General features: G+C 44.1%; 1 protein-coding gene across 1 annotated transcript in view; it reads right to left on the bottom strand.

Annotated features, from left to right (window-relative positions):
• LOC120551603 (zinc finger MIZ domain-containing protein 1-like) overlaps positions 1–19,484 on the bottom strand; it is a 106,775-nt gene that overhangs the window by 34,062 nt on the left and 53,229 nt on the right. The window contains exon 3 of the mRNA XM_039789091.1: positions 3,226–3,345. Within this exon, the coding sequence (XP_039645025.1) occupies positions 3,226–3,294 (69 nt within the window). The 5' untranslated portion in view covers positions 3,295–3,345. The remainder of the gene's footprint in view (positions 1–3,225; positions 3,346–19,484) is intronic.

Here is a 19,484-nt window from a genome sequence, read left to right as displayed (position 1 = left end):
GTTATGCTGCTGTTGTTATTAAGCGACGCCCCAGAGCACTGAAAACATATTAATAGAGACAATTAACCCTGGAAAGAACACAGTGACAGACAGAAACAGCTGCATAGCCAGTGCAGCAGCAGTACAGAGAGGGTTGTCTTCCAGATTATTTTGATTTATTGACGCTTACAGTTTGAGGAAGTGCTCCTGCCACGAGAGGAGAGTTCATAGTTTCCACCAAACCCCTGTACGAATCACTGAGTGGAGAGGCTGACAGCAAACTGGCTTCCCCACAGTGAAGGAAAAAAATACGCTCTCTGAAATAGATAGCAGCAGTATCACGGAGCCCATGTTCCCCAAAGTGTGCAATTTGAGGACGCGAGAGGAAAACAAACTGCCAGTGAAAACCTGTGTTTGGCGGTGAAATCAGATAACTGTTTTTATGTATCTTTTTTAAAACATCCTCGTCTGTTTGGAGGTTAAACAAGTGAATGTATTTATTTTGCTGTTAAAAGTTGTTCCCTTGAGGTATTTAGCACCACCTGCACACATAAGAAAACAATTAATCTGCTGATTCTTTTTTGATTAATCAATTAAGCTTTGAAATGTCCAAAATTAGTGAAAATTGGCTATTGCAATTCCTCCGTCATTAACCACCACTGTTTATTTACCTACTTTCTTAACACTAACGTCAAACAATGCAGACAACACATTTATAGATTTTAGATATCGAAATGAGTGTATCGAGGTGAAAAAATAACCGTGTTTTCATAGTTTATGAACTGTTTGATTAAGTTTTTGTTTATAAATCACATTATTGCAATTTCACAACAGGACAGTAATTTAAAAATTACCACTGTAATGATTTCTGATTTAACTTTCAACCCGTGATTCAATCGGACTGACAGATTCCAATTTCCTCTACTTTATCATCATGCTCAGCAGTAATTTATCATTTGAGCAACAAAATCAATTTGTTCCCCTGTCCGCTGCTCTGGCTGGGAGTATTCAGACAGACATGTCACATCTTCCAGAAAACAACAACACAATGGAGGAGGCTTCATTTATATTCCTGCTCCACGTCTGTACTGCCTTCGAGATGCCAAATTTCAGCATGTGCACACTTTCAATTAAAGCAAACAGCTGGATTGGTTTACAATATTTCCTTAATTATTTTAATGGCTTGGATATTGGACAATGGGGAGCAGGGGGAGAAGATAGTGAGTTAATTGTTCTGATCTCCCCTGATGATCATCTTTGTGTGCGGGGAGGAGAATAGACGGCCGGCTGAATGGGCTCACTGCTAGTCTAATTGGCAGGACATAAATGGTATTTATTATGCGGGTCTTCCAAACCCTGATTGTCTGCGGCACAAAGCTGCCTCTATTAGCAGGGTGCTGGCTCTTACTGGTTGGTTTGAAATGACCCGGCGCTTAACCATTTATTAGATGGACTGGAGGCCTCCTTGTATGCCATGGATCTCTCTAATTGGCATGTTTACCCATGTGCTGCTTCCCCGGCCACTAACATTGGGATGTGTTTGTTTAAATTTTTGCCTTGCGGGGATTAATACATTTAACCCCACAACATTTGAACTGTTTACACTTTTGTGTTAGACGGATTTCAAATCCCTTTTCCTGTTCTGTTCCTTTACAGAATAATTCATTAGCTATTAGGAATGCAGTGCATTAATATAATCCAATTTCACCTCCCATACAACTAAAGAAGGAGGGGACATTGAATATTTAATATCCTGCTGTGAAGGAGGTAACCAGACTGCAGACTGCTTGAGTGTTTACCTCTCTCTACTTTATTACTCAAGGACATCAAAGCTTGTCTCAACACATAGGGGCTTCCCTCTGTTTGCTCCCTAAACACTCGCCCTGTCTTGCTATCTGCCTCACCTTGTCTCTTTCTCAGTAATGGCTGGGAAGTCCCTGCCGAGGGTAAAACAATTTGCCTTGTCCGCAATTGTGTTTAAGTGCAAGGCCCATACATTGTCCCAAAGGCCCTCTGATGTACTTTTCAGGAGGTGGACCTCAGCACACAGCCCAGAAACAAAATGGGCCGTCAGTTAAGAAAAGAGATCAAAGGGAAGGAGCCCTGTAGCCCGGGGTTACGCAAGTATGTCTGTTTAATTCTGCCAGAGATTCTTCCCGCAGTAAACGGTGTGGAGATGAGAACAAAAGGACTCGCTGGGAGTCAGCACTGGTGGAGGAAGAAAGAAGGGTGATGATGGGGGAGGGAGGGGAGCCTCCGCTCTTTGACCCCGGTCAGTAACCTGAGTCACACCACAGTCCTGATAGTAAGAGTGAACAGATTAGTCACTTGACTGTGGCCAAACAGGGAAACTAGGGTGCATTCTGGCCATGTTGAGTGTGTGTGTGTGTGTGTGTACAGGCAAAAACTTAGAAAAGGGGGTGTAAGCTTCCTACTTTCCTACTAGCCAAACATCCCCAGAAGTCCCACAAATATGAAAATTAAACATCTGTACATATAAATTGCACTGATGGAAACTCTATCTGAAATGTCAACTTGTGTCAGTAACTAAGAAAAGCTTCAGCTTCCTGGCCATGCTTCTTGTTTTCAGTAAGATAGTTGGAAAGGTCCTCAGTTTGAAGGGTTATAAACTAACACTTCAACTCAATTTAAAAGATGAAATCACCCAAACCGGATTCATACGGATTAGAATTGCCGGTGGTTGTTAACATGCATCACATTTGTACCAAATTGTGGAAGAAGTAATATCCAATGCACCATCATGGAACTGTACTTTCGCCTTCAGTCTTTTGCTGCCACGCCTGCTGCCACTCCCCTCCCCTGACACTACACTGACAAAAGCCCCATCTCCACCAAGCATCCCCCTGAAGCCTCGGATTCTAGGTTCTCCTTGAGGGGAAGTTATTCCCATCACTCCCTGCTGTTCTGAGCTTCCATGTGGGGAATGACGAGGTCACAGCCCTAATGCCAAATATCAACGCTGTACGTAATCTTTGTTTTACACAACAATTCAACCTGCGGCTGACTGAAATTAAGTAAAAGTAGCAATTCCACAGTGTATTTTTACACAGTACAAAAATAAAGTGCTGCAATTAAGTATCAAATTATTCAATTAAAAGTAATTAGTTTGTAAGCAGTATTTTTGATATTGGGCATGTTACATGTAGAGCTGAGTCTGACTACTGTATTATACTTCTACTTACACCAATATGGCATATTGTCTCGGACAGCTGACACAACACTCACCTGTTTGATACACTGCAGACGGTCATTTGTCTGCTGTATGTGTCTGTCCATCGACGGAATCGAGTTCATGTTGATTGTCCCTCTTCGGCCTCTACCTGCCAGCCATTAAACTGGAGCGTTCTGCAACAGAAACACAGACACGCGTTAAAGCTCGCCTCTTCCCAGGGAAGCTGCCAATCCCATCACCACAAGGATATTGCAGTTTAGTGTGTACATCTGTGTTTGTGAGTGTGTGGTGCTGTGTGAACTGAGCAGGGAGATATTGATTTGGCAGGTGACAAGCACCTCAGAGAGCCCAAAGGATGACATTCCTCTCAGCTCCTGTGACACCCTTAACAAGCCCTCGCAGTTGCCCCCGAACACTGCCATACACCTTCGGAGAGGACACACTGGATGGCTTAGAGAGGATGTCTGACCATGTTTAAAGCACCGCGGGGCGAAAATGAACAGAGGTGGAGAGACAGAGCCCGCCTCAGAAAGCTGCATGAAACCCTTCCATCCTGTCCTGTGAGAACATTAACTTGGCATGTGGTTCTCTGTTTACATTACTTAGCCATTATGTAATCTTTGGTTAACAATTATCTGTACTCTGGGCCCAGACATGCTCTACATTTCATTTCTCCCTCCTCCTCCCACCGCTCTCCAGCTACATAAGAGTTCCTCTAACAAAACGACTTACAGCGCACTATTGATTTTGGAGTAGCAGATTATGGAAAACCTCTTCCTCTCTTTATCTTTTTATTCCAGAGAAATCATTTTTCACGGAAGGCAAACAATGGCGCTGGGATCCGACATGCTACATAACATTATCACAAGTTAAAAAGTATTACAAGCTACATTAAAGGTTATCAATTTTGCCCGTGGGGGTCTGATTTAATGTCGCATTCAACATCAAATAAATATGACACTCAGGGTGTCGGCTATAACTCATAGTGACCTGCAGCTTCAAGTGGAGGGGGGAGTGAATTAACAAGCACATATATGGGTGGTGGTATATCCCTCCATCTTCTCCCCCTTAAAGGTCCCATGGCATGAAAATGTAGCTTTATGAGTTTTTTTAACATTAATATACGTTCCCCCAGCCTGCCTATGGTCCCCAATTGGCTTGAAATGGTGATAGGTGTAAACCAAGCCCTGGGTATCCTGCTCTGCTCGGTTACCTCCCCTTTCTCTGCTTTGCCCGCCCAGAGAATTTGGCCCGCCCATGAGAGAGAGACATCATGGCTTTCAAACGAGCAAAGTGGCAGTTGGTCAAGGCCACACCCCCACCCTCCACCTTGCCCCTCCCTCTCTCCTCCTCAATAGCTACAGACACAGAAATGGCATGTTCTGAGGAAAGCTCATTGTGGGACTGGCTCTAATGGCTGTAATTCTGCACCAAGGCTGAAAGATACAGTATTAGGGGACCACCACGGTCTATATAAAAGCATCCAAAGAGCACCATGTCATCGGACCTTTAACTCCTCCTTTATCTCATCCTGTCTCAGTATTGCCTTCTTGCTACTGCAGGGACATCTCTTCCTGCGGCGCATCATTTCTCACTCAAACACTTGCCCCCATCACTCAGACCCCTCCCACCCCCACGCCATCTTTCTCCATTACCATCACACACTGAGAAATTTCACTGCACAAAGTACCGGTGAGATGAGGAGAGAGAGAGAGAAAAAGGGAGAGAGAGAGGAGGCAGCATGCTGCACCATACTGATAATGCTCACTTAGGGGTCTCTAGCTGAATTTAACAGTAGGGCCAGTAATCTACTCCACTAGTCAGCTAAAGAGCTTTTATGCTACCTATTGGAGCTGCTCATGCCTGTACTTGAGAGGAGAGAAGGGCAAACTAGTGCATTCCTCTCCATAAATTAGAAAGCTCATAAAAAAAAGAGTTCTTCCATTCCAACTCTCTTTGCAGATGGAAAGTATTTGTTTGTTGACATTTTCAAATCACATAGACAGACATTTGAAACTTGAGGGAGGTCTGGGCTCACTATTTGAACACCTTTATGACTTGGCAAGAGTTTGGGGTGTAAATGTGGTAATTCGAAGGCATTTGCGAGCAGGACTTAACAATCCTGACTCAAAATATTCGTTCTCTAATCTTCTCTAATATCCTGATTTCAAGCGACTTTCTGTGTAAAAAGATTAAAATACATGAATTCAAAATGCATTCACACCACCAGTACTAGCATATAAAAAGAAACTCTTTTTTTTCCAATGAAGACATCCTGAATGTCACACAAGAGAAAAAAGCATCACCCATAAGTGATGATATATGTTCATGCACTGACTTTCTTTAGCTACATCCATCTGGTGTTTGCTTCTATAACACTCCCCTCAGTCCCCTCTCTCTGCCAGCTGATAGTGAGCTGATCCTTGGCGAGGGATGGCCCTGGACCATCGTGCCCCTCAGCCACCAGCAGGTGTCTCCCTGGCCCTTCAAAGGCCTGGCTAGTGGCACAAAGAAGGCGGAGCGGTATTGCTTTAAGCCTTTACAAGCTCTACAAATCCTCAGCTGCTGCTTCCTAACAGGGCCCACTCAGCCCGGCACTGCCTGTCTGACCTTGTGGTTATTGATGAGTGAGTCGACCTGCTCTCTCTGTCTCTCTTCCCTTGGCTCTCTCTCTCCACTCTTTTTCTCTTGATGTCATCCCTCTTACCTCCAACAGTGAGTTAAAATGAGGGGAAAGAAAGAGGCAGGGCTGCCATTCACCACCCATGCTTTATTCTGTTAAACACACATTGTAATGATACTTCTGACCTCGCCGCATTGTAAAGCCTGGGTCCACATATTTACATGTATTTTCTTCCCATGATCATTTTTAACAGTATGAGATGGCAGCATTGGGGACTAATTTAATTTTCAGATATTCACTTGTTCTAATTAAACACTATTCCTTTGTTATATCTTTAATGACTAACAAGAGCCAAATTAAAGATTAAACCTGCGATGCTGTGGAGATATGACAACAGATGCAATTATGAGCCTTCACCCTATTTACAGGCTCTTTTCTATCTTACAGATGTTATCATTTATTATTTTCTCTGCGCCATTATCTAATGTGAACCTTTTTACCATGATTCAGCTAGTTACCCCAGAAGTGTGTGAGAGGAAATCGGTGCCGAGACATGCGTTACTTGAGCTTAATTTACTAAATTGCACGGCAGGCGTTACGGCGTTACACAACAAGTTGAGAGCTGTGGATTCCTGCACAACAAAAGACACATGGGGGGATTGGAGGTGGGATGGAGTGGGAGGGGAGAGGAGGGAGACCCGCTTTCCTTCCCTATTCAAGGGGGAGCTAAAATATATGTATTGAGTGGGAGGTGTAATAAAACGAAACGGGTGAGGAGATGCAGGCTGGGAACAAATATGAAAAGCAGTGGAGGATGGCGGCAAGGTGATGGAGCACCACCGGAGGATTGGATGAAATTATCTCTTTATAATCAGGGGGCTTCTGCATGGCTGCCTCCTCCATTGCCCAGTGACAGATGAGGCCTACCTCTTCAAATGGGCTTTTTCACACTGCTATCAGCCCACCTCTAGGGTAAAACAATGTTTTTCTTTCCCCCAGCACCACCACTTTAGAAGCTTTGTTTCCACACGGCACCCTGCGGAGGACAGGATTGTCTCCCGTCAGGCTGCGTCCATGTTTGTCTCATTACGTGATCATGTTACATAAGTGTACCTTGAAAAGAGATGCAGATTTAAATTTGATGACAAAACTGTGCCACGGCGGAGACTGGAAGATGGTAATGCTAAATAACGTTGAATGAAGACACTAAAGCGGAACGTTTTCTCCAGTAAGTAAGAGAGATTGCTTTTTGAACTGTCAGAATCTAAACATTATTTCAGACACCCAAAACCCAACCCTGCATCTTCAAAGAGAGTGTGTAGCCTGTTAATGTAACGTCGACTAGTTGTGCGCCTCTGCTCTGCAGGATGAAAACAGTCTGAGGGGGAGAAGAGTAGACAATTATTAGCTTTATCCCACCATCACAGCAGAACAAATGGATCACGAACCCTCGCCGCTTTACACAGTCTCTCAGCTGAGCTGTCATGGCACAGGGAAGTAGTAAACAGATTTAATTTATTCATATAAATGGCTTGTGAACCAAAACAGTCAGGCTACTCTGGGGCCTGGCACAGTGCTGCTAAAAGGATTTTTCTAGTTCATACAACTTGGGGCTTACGTTTTACATAGTTTTGGCTATCATTTATGATAATATTGTGCTCACCAAAGTAATTGTTAAGATCTGGGAACGTGTTGCCACAACAAAGTCCAACAGGGCAAGATAGTAAGAGGGTGGCCGCAGGAGTAAAAAAGACAGGAGGCCGCGCTGGCCACCATGCCGACCACACGCACAGATCTTCTCAGCTTCCCCTTGAGTGCTGGACCGGCATCATGATACCATAACAACACCCTCAGTCACTCCTAATGTGCTTAACAACAACACTACAGGCAGGGTGTTACACCTCTGCAGAGTTGTGTGAAACACCCCCCTCAACCAATACACACACACACACGCACACACACACACACTGCACTAATCGAAAGCTCAAAGTACTGCTGACACTATTAAAACTGAACAAGGTGGCCTAAGCGGAGAAATCAGCATCACTCTTGCACCTCATGGGGACACATTGCTCAAGGTGATCTGGTCCCCGTGTGTTGACTATTGTAGGTAAATTAGGCAATAAAGGGCTAATCAGCGCGATCACTGACTAGGGCTCGGCTGTTTGCGGCACTTGCTTAAGGGTGATAAAGATGAGGGAGGAGGAGGAGGAGGAGGAGGAGGAAGCATCTCTTCACCCCCATGATTTTAATGAGCTTTGATTCTGAGATATGTCTTGTTTTCTTCCGACTGTCGGCCGAGGCCGAGGTGAAAGCTCCCCTTTAATTATCTAAACATTGTAGAGACGCCATTTTCTTGCTCTGAGGGAGGGGTGTTTAGTTTGGAGAGGGCAGCTCTAGGACTCCAGGTGTCTGCCTGGTTCTCTGCCTGGTAAGTGGCTAGGCAGGCAGCAAGGACAAAGCTGTGTTTTTGTTTGACGGAGGAAAAAGCAGAGAGGGTGGAAATGTGTACGAATCGGCGCCGCTTCCATTGTTGCTTTACAGAATGTGCCATAATCCTTGGCAGGCTCCATCCAGAGCTGGCATGGAGGATAATATGAGCTGCCTCCTGCCTGTCCCACCTCCCTGCTCTACCTCCCCTCAGCCCTTCTCCATCACCTCTTCCTCCCTTCCCCCATTTCTCTGCTGCACACACATATGGACACACACACACACACACACACACACACACACACACACACACACACACACACACACACACACACACACACACACACACACACACACTCACACCTCCCCACATGGCTTCTTAACAGGCTTGGGAATGGATTTATTTTATTTAATGTGGTTTGGTCTGTAGCTCCAGCGGCAACCATGAGCAAGGGTGGGCTAGCAGTTGTGCCACTCACTCACTCACTCACACACACACACACACACACACACACACACACACGGACCCCTGCTGCGTTTGTCGCTGTTCACTGATCTCTCCCTCTTCCCCTCTGTCTTTCTCCATCTCCCATTCTCCCTCCAACTCACTCCACTCCCTCTCTCTGTCTCACGCAGACCCACATTCACTCCCTCCCTCGCGCCCTGCCCTCTCACTTTTTTTTTCATGACAGCTCACATAAGCAAGCCTCCTGGATTCCTCCGGGAGCCCCACGTTCAGTACACAGAGATTGTTCAGCCATCAGGCACATCTGCAGCGTGATTAGAAAAGCAAAGGGAGCATGGTGGTGGGGGCAGGAGGGCAGGGTGGTTGAAGCCCCCACCATTGCTGCTGCTACAACCCCCCCCCCCCCAAGCAGCAGCAGCAGCAGAAGAAGAAAACAGAGCGTTGGGGATCATAGAGAGGCCTAAGCAATATCTCCTCTCTAACCAAGTGTAACGTTTCACAAAGTCTCAGAGGCCGATGGCCGCCCGCGATGAAAAAAAAGAAAGGACAAAGGCAGATGGGGGCCACTCTCTCTTCACCACCAAGCCCCCACCCTCCAACTCGCCTGGCTACCAGAGCAAGCAAAGGGAGAAAAGATGGTCCTACATCCCACATGCAAACATGAGGAGCATCGTTGTGGTTTCTCCCTCTCCTGTTTGCCCTCTACCGCCTCCTCCAAAAAGCTACTCTTTTAATTTCCTTACGCTAATAACAGGGGAGGGGAGTGTGTGTGTGTGTGTGTGTGTGTGTGGGGGTCACATGACTGTGTGTCGCCCCACCAAAAAAAGCAGAGCAGTGTGGAGCTAACAGCTAGCCCCACGCTCTCTGGTGCTCTATCAGCCTCGCTGCTCACTGCCAAGCTCCCCTCTCTGCTCTGCAATCCTCCAGGAATTTTCGAGGCATGTGATGATGATGATGATGATGATGATGAAACCAGCGAGCCAAAGTGTAAACCTGCACTGACTGTTGCAATATGAGCTGAATTTGCACACAATATCTCACAAAGAAAGCCGTCACGACAACCCTCAGCCCCTAGAAACACTTGGCCTTAAAAATTGCCTTTGATTGTGAGCACAGAGGAAAAGTCAAAGAGGCATTTTATTTCCATTTCGGTGAGTGATATTGTTGCCGTATAGGTGCGGACGCTGCTTTAGACAACTTGTGAGCGAGTGTTCCCCCCCTTCCTTTCTCTGCTTTCTTTTTTTTCTTGCCAGTCTCTTGGTTTATTATGCATTCAGCTCATGTGTCCCTCCTGTGAGTGGCTGTTCATTTTCCACATACCACGCTTAATCCGGCCAGCTAAAACTTTGAAATAGCGGGAGCCGCAGACGCAGCCGCTACCCAGGAGGAGCCATTATGAGGTCTGGGAGAGAGAGACTGATAGCGCTGGGGGGAGGAGTGACAGGCGGGCTGCAAGATACATGGGAAGGAATTCAAAGAAGGCTGAGAGCAGAACACGAGGGTGTGCATGTTTGTGTGTTCACTGTCTTGCAAGTGTGTACGGTGTGCAGGCAGTAGTGATTTTGTGTGTGTGTGTGTGTGTGTGTGTGTTTGCTGGCTTGTGTGTGTGTTCGATGGGGTTATTGGTGGGCTGGGGGATGGACCTCCTTGTCTCTTTATTGTGCCAGTGACCTTTGGCCTTTTGTGACTCTGAGTGAATGGGAGGAGAGAGACAGAGAGTGAGAGGGAGAGGGAGTTTTTAAATAGTGCATGAGCTCAACCTGTCAGACACTGATGGACAGCAGCAACATGAGCTTTCTCTGTTTCACCAAGGACGCCTGCGAAGACATACCATCAAACTGTCTGCCAGCAATCATAATGACCACTAACGTCTCTATTTTAAAATTTCACAAGTAGAGTTTCTGTATCTTGGCTTACTGTCATCATCTATCAATTCTTGTTTTGATCTGTCGAGTAATTGTTTAATCTCTATCATGTCTAAAACAAATATATTTAAACAAGATTATATAACTTTTGAAGAAAGAATTAACAGTTTTCCTCGTACAAATGAAAAGTTGAATTCATAAGCAATCAAATACACCACTGCTAAATTCAACACACTCAGGGTTTTTTGCTGCTACAGCCTTACTTGGTCTGGTATGACCAGTAGCTTATGGTGGCTAATGTTACCAAACTTTAGCTCAATGTACTGTAGCTGTGTAACGGACGTTATAGAGTCTGCTACTGGGACCAATGTTCAGCCAAAGTTACATAGTCTCACTTTAAATGAACGTTTCATTATAAAAATTTGTTGTCAATGTTTCTGTTGATCAACTAATCAATCAGCTTTCAGTAGATTCATATTCCATTAACTTTGCTCATACCACAGGAGCAAATACCCACAATGTCCACTCTTTTCATTAACTTGTGTCTAAACTTTGAATCCTCTCCTACACTCCACAGACCTGCATTAGGATCCTCTAACTGGCATGGCTCATGAAGTTAAAATATCAGCAGATTGTTTGATAACCTTGCTGAGCGGACGGATCCTGTGTTAACAGCTTGCTCGTATCTGCAGCCACCGGTCCCTCCAGGGAGAACCCTCTCATTCCACAAATGTGCTCAATTAAAAAGAGCAGAGTGCTTAGAGAGGGGCAGCGAGGGGCCATTCCCTGCGCCTGTTTGATCTGGATTTCCTAATTGGTCAATGACAACACATTACCAGACAAGCGGATGCTTGATCCGCAGAGAGGAGGCTTTTGACTGCAGCGCTTTGGCCTCTCTTTCCTTCCCTTCCCTTCCCTTCCCCTTAATACACCCACCGTTCTACAGTGTGTCTGTAATCAAGTGGGTGTGTGTATGTAAAGGAGGGGTGGTGTGATTTTGGGGTTAGGTAGCACAGGCTGCCATATATCTGTGTCACAAATCTTCCTTGTGGACCCATGGGACACACACACACACACAAGTATGTGATGAATTCCATGCAACAGACAGACCTCTACCTCCCGTCTTCGGCCTCTGATCGGGTCCACACCTCATCGCTTGCACCACTCTAATTTGCCAGAGATCACGGGCAGCCATGTTTTGATTGCCATTGTGTAAATGAATCGGGAAGCCTCTCATCTCATATGTGGCTGTGAAGAATGTCAATGTGTCTGGGGAGAAAAAGGAGATTCTCCAGGGGAGTAGACTTAGCAGACTCCTCAATTAAACAGTGAAGACATTTATTCAATATTTTATGTTGTGCACATCTTCGTGGAGGCCACCTGAATTATGTCATTCAATGTATGTTATTTCACCCATCCTACTGTGTGATGCTAGTTGCTAAAGCATCAAAAATAAAACTGAAGGCAAGCCAAAGAGCATGCAAGTAGTCTCAGTGATGCAGATCACATGTTTGTAGAACAGTATGTCTCATTTTATATAACCTTACAGCGAGCTAAAAATAGCATCCATGAATATTGAATGCTAGGACAGAGGAGGCGTTGTGCAATTCAAGACTTATGCTGTTAAATGGAGCGATAACAGCCCCGTCCTCTCAAACTCATATATACACAAAAAACATCACATAATCTCTTTCACACACGCTAAAGAAAAGAAATGGCTTGCACAAATGCTTTATAATGTGAAGAGCTGTTTATATACCATTATGTGTCACCAAAGGGTTCTTTAAGCTTATTTGAACACCCAAACTGACACGTCACTCAATAAATTAAGCAATGGTGAGCTAGAGAGGTTTGTTTCGCCATGTCATCATTACTCTAGTATATACTGTATATTCAATATGTAACTGTACTGTATAATGCAGCGAAAAGCAGCAAATTCTTAAATTTCAGAAGCTGAAACCAGCAAATATTTGGCAAATGATGATTAATGAGCAATTAATGACCGACTAATCCCTATGATGTTTAAGCACACGTTAACCTTACTATTGAAGAGAGGACCTTTCTACCTGTGGATCGATGCCTTGTATAATATTGCTATCTTGTATGTTCATGGATGTTATTTAGCTACAACCCATCTCTAGCTGCTGGCAAACAACAGAGCTCCACATCATCCATCAGGGAAGTTGAGGTAGCTTGACAGGTGAACATAAACAATGCTGCCTGCAGTAGCTTTTCTAGAAGCGCGTGCGGCCGTGTGCACACACACACCCACACACACCCACACACACACACACACACACACATAGACACAGCTAAAGACGCACACATAAACAGACAGACCGACAAAGAGGGAAAGTGTGAGAGACAGCAAAGAGACACGGAGGGAGAGAAACTACGACACACTGGATCAGAGAGGAGGAAATGAATGCTGCAGGAAACGGGAAAAGATGAGAAATTCCGTATCCTCCTGCTTTAGCCCCCCGAAAATTGCTGAACCATCAGCAATTACAGGCTGGCTGGGTCATGAATCTCTCTCTGCAGTGGTCTGCTCTCTCTCTGCTGGGTGATACTGCAGAGGTGTGCGGCCTTTTAGTTACCTGGCTGCATGATCGCTGACTATTGTTAATACTCTGTGCAAATCAAATTGACACTTTGCATCTTCTTTTCCATGACTGCGAAGTTTACGCTGTCAGGAGCGAGCAGATATGCAAAGCATATGTTGTTTTTACAGACGCACAGGTGAGCGTGATCCATGTGCAGCAGACCGAACGGGCTGTCACAGTGATACAGTACAAGCAGGCATGGGACAAAGGCGAGGGGAGCGCATGCACATACGTCAGGACACAAGTAGAAAGTGCTGAGCATATAATTAGCTAATCCAGTAGAAAGCACAGATAGGCAGTCACTTAATTAAAATGATTAATTAAGGGCAATAAAAAAACGTCCTTCTTTCAAAACTGCTGTCTATAATTACAAGTGACTCCGTCTTCTGTGGCAGAGGGCTTCAATACGTGTGTACGTTTGCATGTGAATGTGTTTGTGTGCACGCGCGTGATTGGTGCATCTCGATGAGAAGGAGGGAGAGAAGTCAGTTTCTGCGGCTCATTCAGCGTTAGGATCCTCGACTAATGAGATTAGTCAATAATGGATTGAAAGCAAGCAGCTTCCCCTCCCCGACACAATGGCCAGAGAGGCTGCCCTGTCAGCGACACATCCTCCACTGGTCGATACACACACACACACACACACACACACACACACACACACACACACACACACACACACACACACACACACACACACACACACACACACACACACACACACACACAAACACTTAGAAACACATCCAAACAACAGGAGCGACCTTTTTAACATACAAATTGTGTTATAATATCGAGCGGCGCCTGTTTGAGACAGTGCTACGTGCCTTGCAGGCCGCAGACAATTTCCCTGGGATTTAAATTCAAATTGAGAGTATATCTAGTCTTGATCTACAGAAAAAATGGATATTGTAGACGTCATGCAGGGACCTTTTGAAAGCCCTAGATTTCTTTCATCACATGAATGAACGTTTCGCAGAAAACACCAAGAGAAAAGAGTCCCGCTCGATCCTCCACTGCAGTGTCTGAGCCCAGGAAGGACAAACAATTCTTGAGAGTTGAGAACTATTCTCTTGTCAGATAAACAAAGACATGAAACGGGCTTTAAGGCCAGCTACAGCATAAACAGAGCTCTTTTCAAACGTGTGAACAACCTGTTTGCAAGGGGAAAAAATAAGCCTTGCACAAACAAGACGCAGCAGTGTGCAGAACCTTAATGCATTTACAATAGTAAGTCTTAAGAGAAGCTTTAAATCACCAAAAAACACCAGAACTCAATTGCTTTCTTGTATTCATGTTGGAGATCAGAAATCTGCTGTTGCAACTTGCTCTGAATGACACTAGCAGTCTATAAGTGCCATAGCCTTTTCTTGCCCTGGGTTTCGACTGTCTGGCTGTCCTCTGATTGGTAGAGCTTATTGGGGCTGCACACAGCCTGAGCAGAAGACCTGCAGATACTACTCAGGGCTGAAAAAACACGATATAAGATAAGGCAGTAAATGACTAACTATTTTAGTCAACATTATCTATCGTTGAGTGCTCTATTAACAAAACTAAATACAAACTGAATACAGTAAGTAGCAAGAGTAAGTAAGACGACTGCATTAGAGTGACGCATTCATATCACAGAAATTTGCATATCATTTTAAATTCTTTTGACAGACTACCATTGTTATGGAAAGCATGATAAACATTGTCATCATTATGTGTCATTTGCTTGGTAGATATAAATGTATATAAATGCAGGAAACAATATTCAGTGTTAACCAAACCCACACACCCTTGTCTGCAAGTGTCTATGTCAGATCCTATTTAGCTCAGTAACATCCAGATTGGCTTGTATGGCACTGAGGTGTGTTGGTGTTCCTGTCAGGCAGCTGGGGTCAGCACCACGCTGCCAAAGGTCAACCCCCTAGTAATTTGTTTTACCGCTGCCTCATCACAATCCAAACACAAGGCGTCGTATCAGGTAAACCAATTATAATCCAACATGAATCGGAGGGCAGAGAGGTCCCGCATGACCACTTCCACTATTATTAGCGATGTGTCTCTTTCTATCCACGAAAAGGCACCTTGTCCCTGATTCCCAGTGTGTCTTCACTGCCGCTTATCACCTGCCAAGTGACTCATTTACATGCAATGTGCAATTCAGTGTGGGATATAAAGGTAATTTAACCTACATTCAGAAAGGAAAATGAATTAAGCGCTGGCATTTCTCTCTATCTCATTTTGCCTCCCTCTTCCTGTCTCAAAAGCATAAAGAGCAGTCAAAACGGAGAGCTTTCTCCTGCTTAGTATTCAGCTGTAATTCTCCTGGGTGGACACCATGCTGTGTAGACAATCTGCATTTTGATTGGTGTACACTGAAGTTTCCGCACCGCTCTTTGAAAGCGGATGCATTGGAAAGCAATACAGAATGGCCATTTAGAAATGGATTTCTAAGAATATTTAGTAGACTGTGCTGTGGAATAGCAAACAACTTGGTGATATTCATCTTGTTTCATTAACCAGAGCCAGCCTTGACACAAGGTTATGATGTGAAACTGATCGTTTGCTGCGCTGCGACTGTGTTGGCCAACATGGAAATGCCAGCGATATATAACCCTCTCAGAGAGCCATTTGTACAATCTCACCATTAGGAGCCACTTTGTTCCTGAAGCCCCTCTGGCCTCAAACCAGGCTTCAGCCTCCGATGGCTGTAACCATGGCAACTGCCTTCATTCAACACTTGCAAATAATGAAGACAATGTGTTTTCCATTTAGATGAGCTTTTTTTTTAGTGCAAGAAGATATGGAGAGTCCACCCTGACTGTTTCATTAAGGGGGCTTAATAACATGATTCCTTTTGCTGGATGCACTGTATGAGCTGAATCACAGATTAAATTGGTCTGGTGGGACACAAGTCAATACCAGTATGCAAGATTCAATATTATGTTCAACAACTAAACTTGGAGAAGTTGTTTTTCTTCCTGGCCTCTATGGACTTGAATGTGTTGTAGGGAGAAACATCAAGAAATGGAGAAGTGCCTCTGGGAAAGAATTTAGTATCTTGATCACACAAAGCACAACAAAAAAGAAGTGTGGGCATTCAACAGCCTGTTGATTATATTTGACTTCTAGCTGTTCTAGCTGCTGTGGACCTTTTTACATGACTCGTATCATTCCTATCAGTAAGTTAATTGCCGATATCTGCAGTACCTACTGTAGCGTAGTCGTGCATACTTTTGCAGTAATACTGACACTTCGGTTGTGTTTACATTTGTGTTCATAACCAAATACAGTAATTTATATTGCAACCTGTTTCATCATCTGAACCCGTTTTCCCAGATGTTATCATAACCAAAAGATGGCAAAATGGTGAAAAAAGGACCAGAGTTGTAATAAAACAAAAGTATTCTTTGGCTGTTCACTTGTATCAATAATTAGTTTTAGGTGAAAAACCTCAAATACTAGCAGGGAATAAAGTGCATGTTTGTGAGCAAAACACATACATACACATAATGGAAAGAACTCGAGGGGCAGGAGTCTCCTTTCCACTGTTTACAGGGAAGACTCCCTGGAAGCACAGCCAGCTTTCCGAGCCTAAATTAATTCAAGAGTTTTACAAATCACCAGACAGGAAACATGGTGCTGTTCTACACTTCCACCTCAGCCCAGTAAACAGTTCTTTTGATTCGCTGTGCTGTTCGCTCAGAAGGAAAACACACAAAGCAGATAGTTACTCTAATTCCTTGATGACAAGGGTTGATCTTGCGGAGTGGAGTGCATTTTATAGAGTGCAGCTTGTTGCCTCGTGTGTTGTCAGTGTTAACACAAAACCCTTTAAGACTATTGACTGGAGGAGCTGCTGTCAATAGAATTCCTATGATTCCTATTCTTGCTGTTGCTGAGCTTTATGAACCTTGAGTCTGAGGACTCTGTTCTCCCGCTTTCCTGACAACAGAGCAGTAACCTTTAGAAAAAATGTGCAAAAAACAAGGGCACCACAATACCACTTCAGAGTAGGTTTGTTGCTACAACAAACAATGCGGTGAGCTCCGGCGCTCGTGTGCGCAGGGGCCACAGTGCACCGTGATTGATATACACGAGATAAAACACTGTTTGACTCCTGAATCCGGCTCCAATCACAAGCTCTCTGTGACGCACTCACCGCACGCTATCTCTGCCACACACAGCCCACGCTGCTGATAAGCAGGGCTGGAGCAGTCATATCTACCTCTTGTGGAAGAGTTTCTTCTTAAATAAATAAACTACTCCTAAAAATCTACATTTAGAGGGCTGAGGGGTTTTGTGGACCCTAAGTGGAGACTTACAGCAATATAGATTTTGGCAAAATCCAAGTTGTAGTGTGATTTTTAGTCCTGAAACGATAGGTGAATTCATTGATTGTTGACATAAAATGTATGAGTTTGCTGCTCTTCACTGTTTTATATCACTGTGAATTAAAATTATTTGGGTTTTGGACTGTTGATCAGACAAAAAAAAAAGAAGCAATTTGAAGACGTCTCCCTGGGCTCTTGAAACTTGTGATGGGCATTTTTCACGTTTTTTTCCTCTGTTAAGATTTTATAGACTAAATAATCATCAATTGATCCAAACAGATTGATCAAACTTGATAGAATAATTCTTAGTAGCAACCCTAGTCCTTAACTCGAATGCTGCAAAATGTAGAAAATCCACTTCAGCATGTAGCCGCTCATTACCTTCTGATTGTAAAGCACCACGAGGAGTTTTTATGGAAAGCTTGTATGATTGGCACACTTCAGCTCAAAGCACCGCATGTATTTTTAATGAGACAAGCCTTCTTGATAGAGAGGGAGACTACTGGCATGACTGATGATGCATTACATCTCAACTGGGTATTTGAGAAATCTTTTATGTGGCTCCTTCTATTTTTTGAAGTGATCAAAAGTAATGATATTGAATTAGCTTGCAGCCATTTGTGGTCCCAAGGCATTAAAGACTTTTCTTATGAAATCATCCGTCCTCATGATGTACACTGGATTGTTGGACACATTTAAGCACAGTCTCTAATTTAGCTGTCTGTAGAGATGTAAGTCAGTCATTTGTCACCTTAAAGTGGCACTGACCGCATCTTTATGTGGTCACATCCAACACACAGGCTCCGCTAATGCTTCTTATAGGGTCTCAATGTCACTGCTTTGAACACCCATACACACAGTGAAAGCACAAACACTGTTAAAGCACATTATGTGTGTGATACAAGAGGACACTATGTAGCTAAAGGTTAAAGAAAACACAACAAAAATGAAAACTGCAGGAGAATTTTGATCAATGTTAGACCACCACACATACACACACACACACACACACACACACACACACACACACACATACACACACACACACACACACACACACACACACACACACACACACACACACACACACACACACACACATTCCCAAACCACCAGAGAGGGACGGAGGCTGCAGCGAGCCTGTAAGAGACCACCAGGTGTGACCTATTCATTATTTACCTAGAGGCAGGCTAGCAGCATCTGCACGCTGTGCACAGCCCTGCCTTTGTAGGAGAGATGTGTCGGGATCAGATGAGAGAGGGCACCTTTGTGGATAGACATCTTTGTTCACACCCTGCCTGTCTGTCGTCCTTCACTGCTCCTCCGCCGGACAGACAGACAAAATGCATCTATGTTTTTTTCAGTCTGGAATAGATGATTCCACGAGAGCAGTGTTGGACAGTAGCATGTAGCAGAATTGCGATTACTTTTTTCAGGAAGGGCAGTTAAGATCGAGTAATTACTATTCACAGGAAGCTTGGATGAGACCACACAACATTTATGTCTAATCTGTCTATGTCAGATTAGGAGATTTGAACTGCCCTGATTTCACCAAAAGACGTGTTGGACTGTGTTAAACCCCAACCAATATTAGCTTGTTTACAACCTCCATGAAGTGCTAAGGTATTTGAGCAGGAAGGGCCAGACAAGGACTTCTGGGACTTGCAATGTCAACAAACACGACAACAAGAAACATCATAGAAGTTGTCAAACTAGAAAGAAATACTACAGGGGAAATATAACTTCTGGTGACTACAAAGTTGTGTCATTTACATGGTATTTCTATTTTTAACTTGCTGGCTAGCAATTGCATGAACATGTACATACAGTAACTGAGCTTAAAACGCCTACAGATGAATGGATGACATCTCGCACAACTTAAGAGCCGAGCGAGCTCAGCAAAGGTTGCTGCCTGTGAGGATGGAGAGAAATGAAGGATAGGAATGTAGACAGATGGAAATAAACCTTATGTCAAAAAAAAAATTTAAACGCACAAAGGGTGT

This window comes from Perca fluviatilis, chromosome 21, assembly GCF_010015445.1.
Source record: "Perca fluviatilis chromosome 21, GENO_Pfluv_1.0, whole genome shotgun sequence".
NCBI lineage: Eukaryota > Metazoa > Chordata > Actinopteri > Perciformes > Percidae > Perca > Perca fluviatilis.
This window is presented reverse-complemented; position numbering and strand designations above follow the sequence as displayed.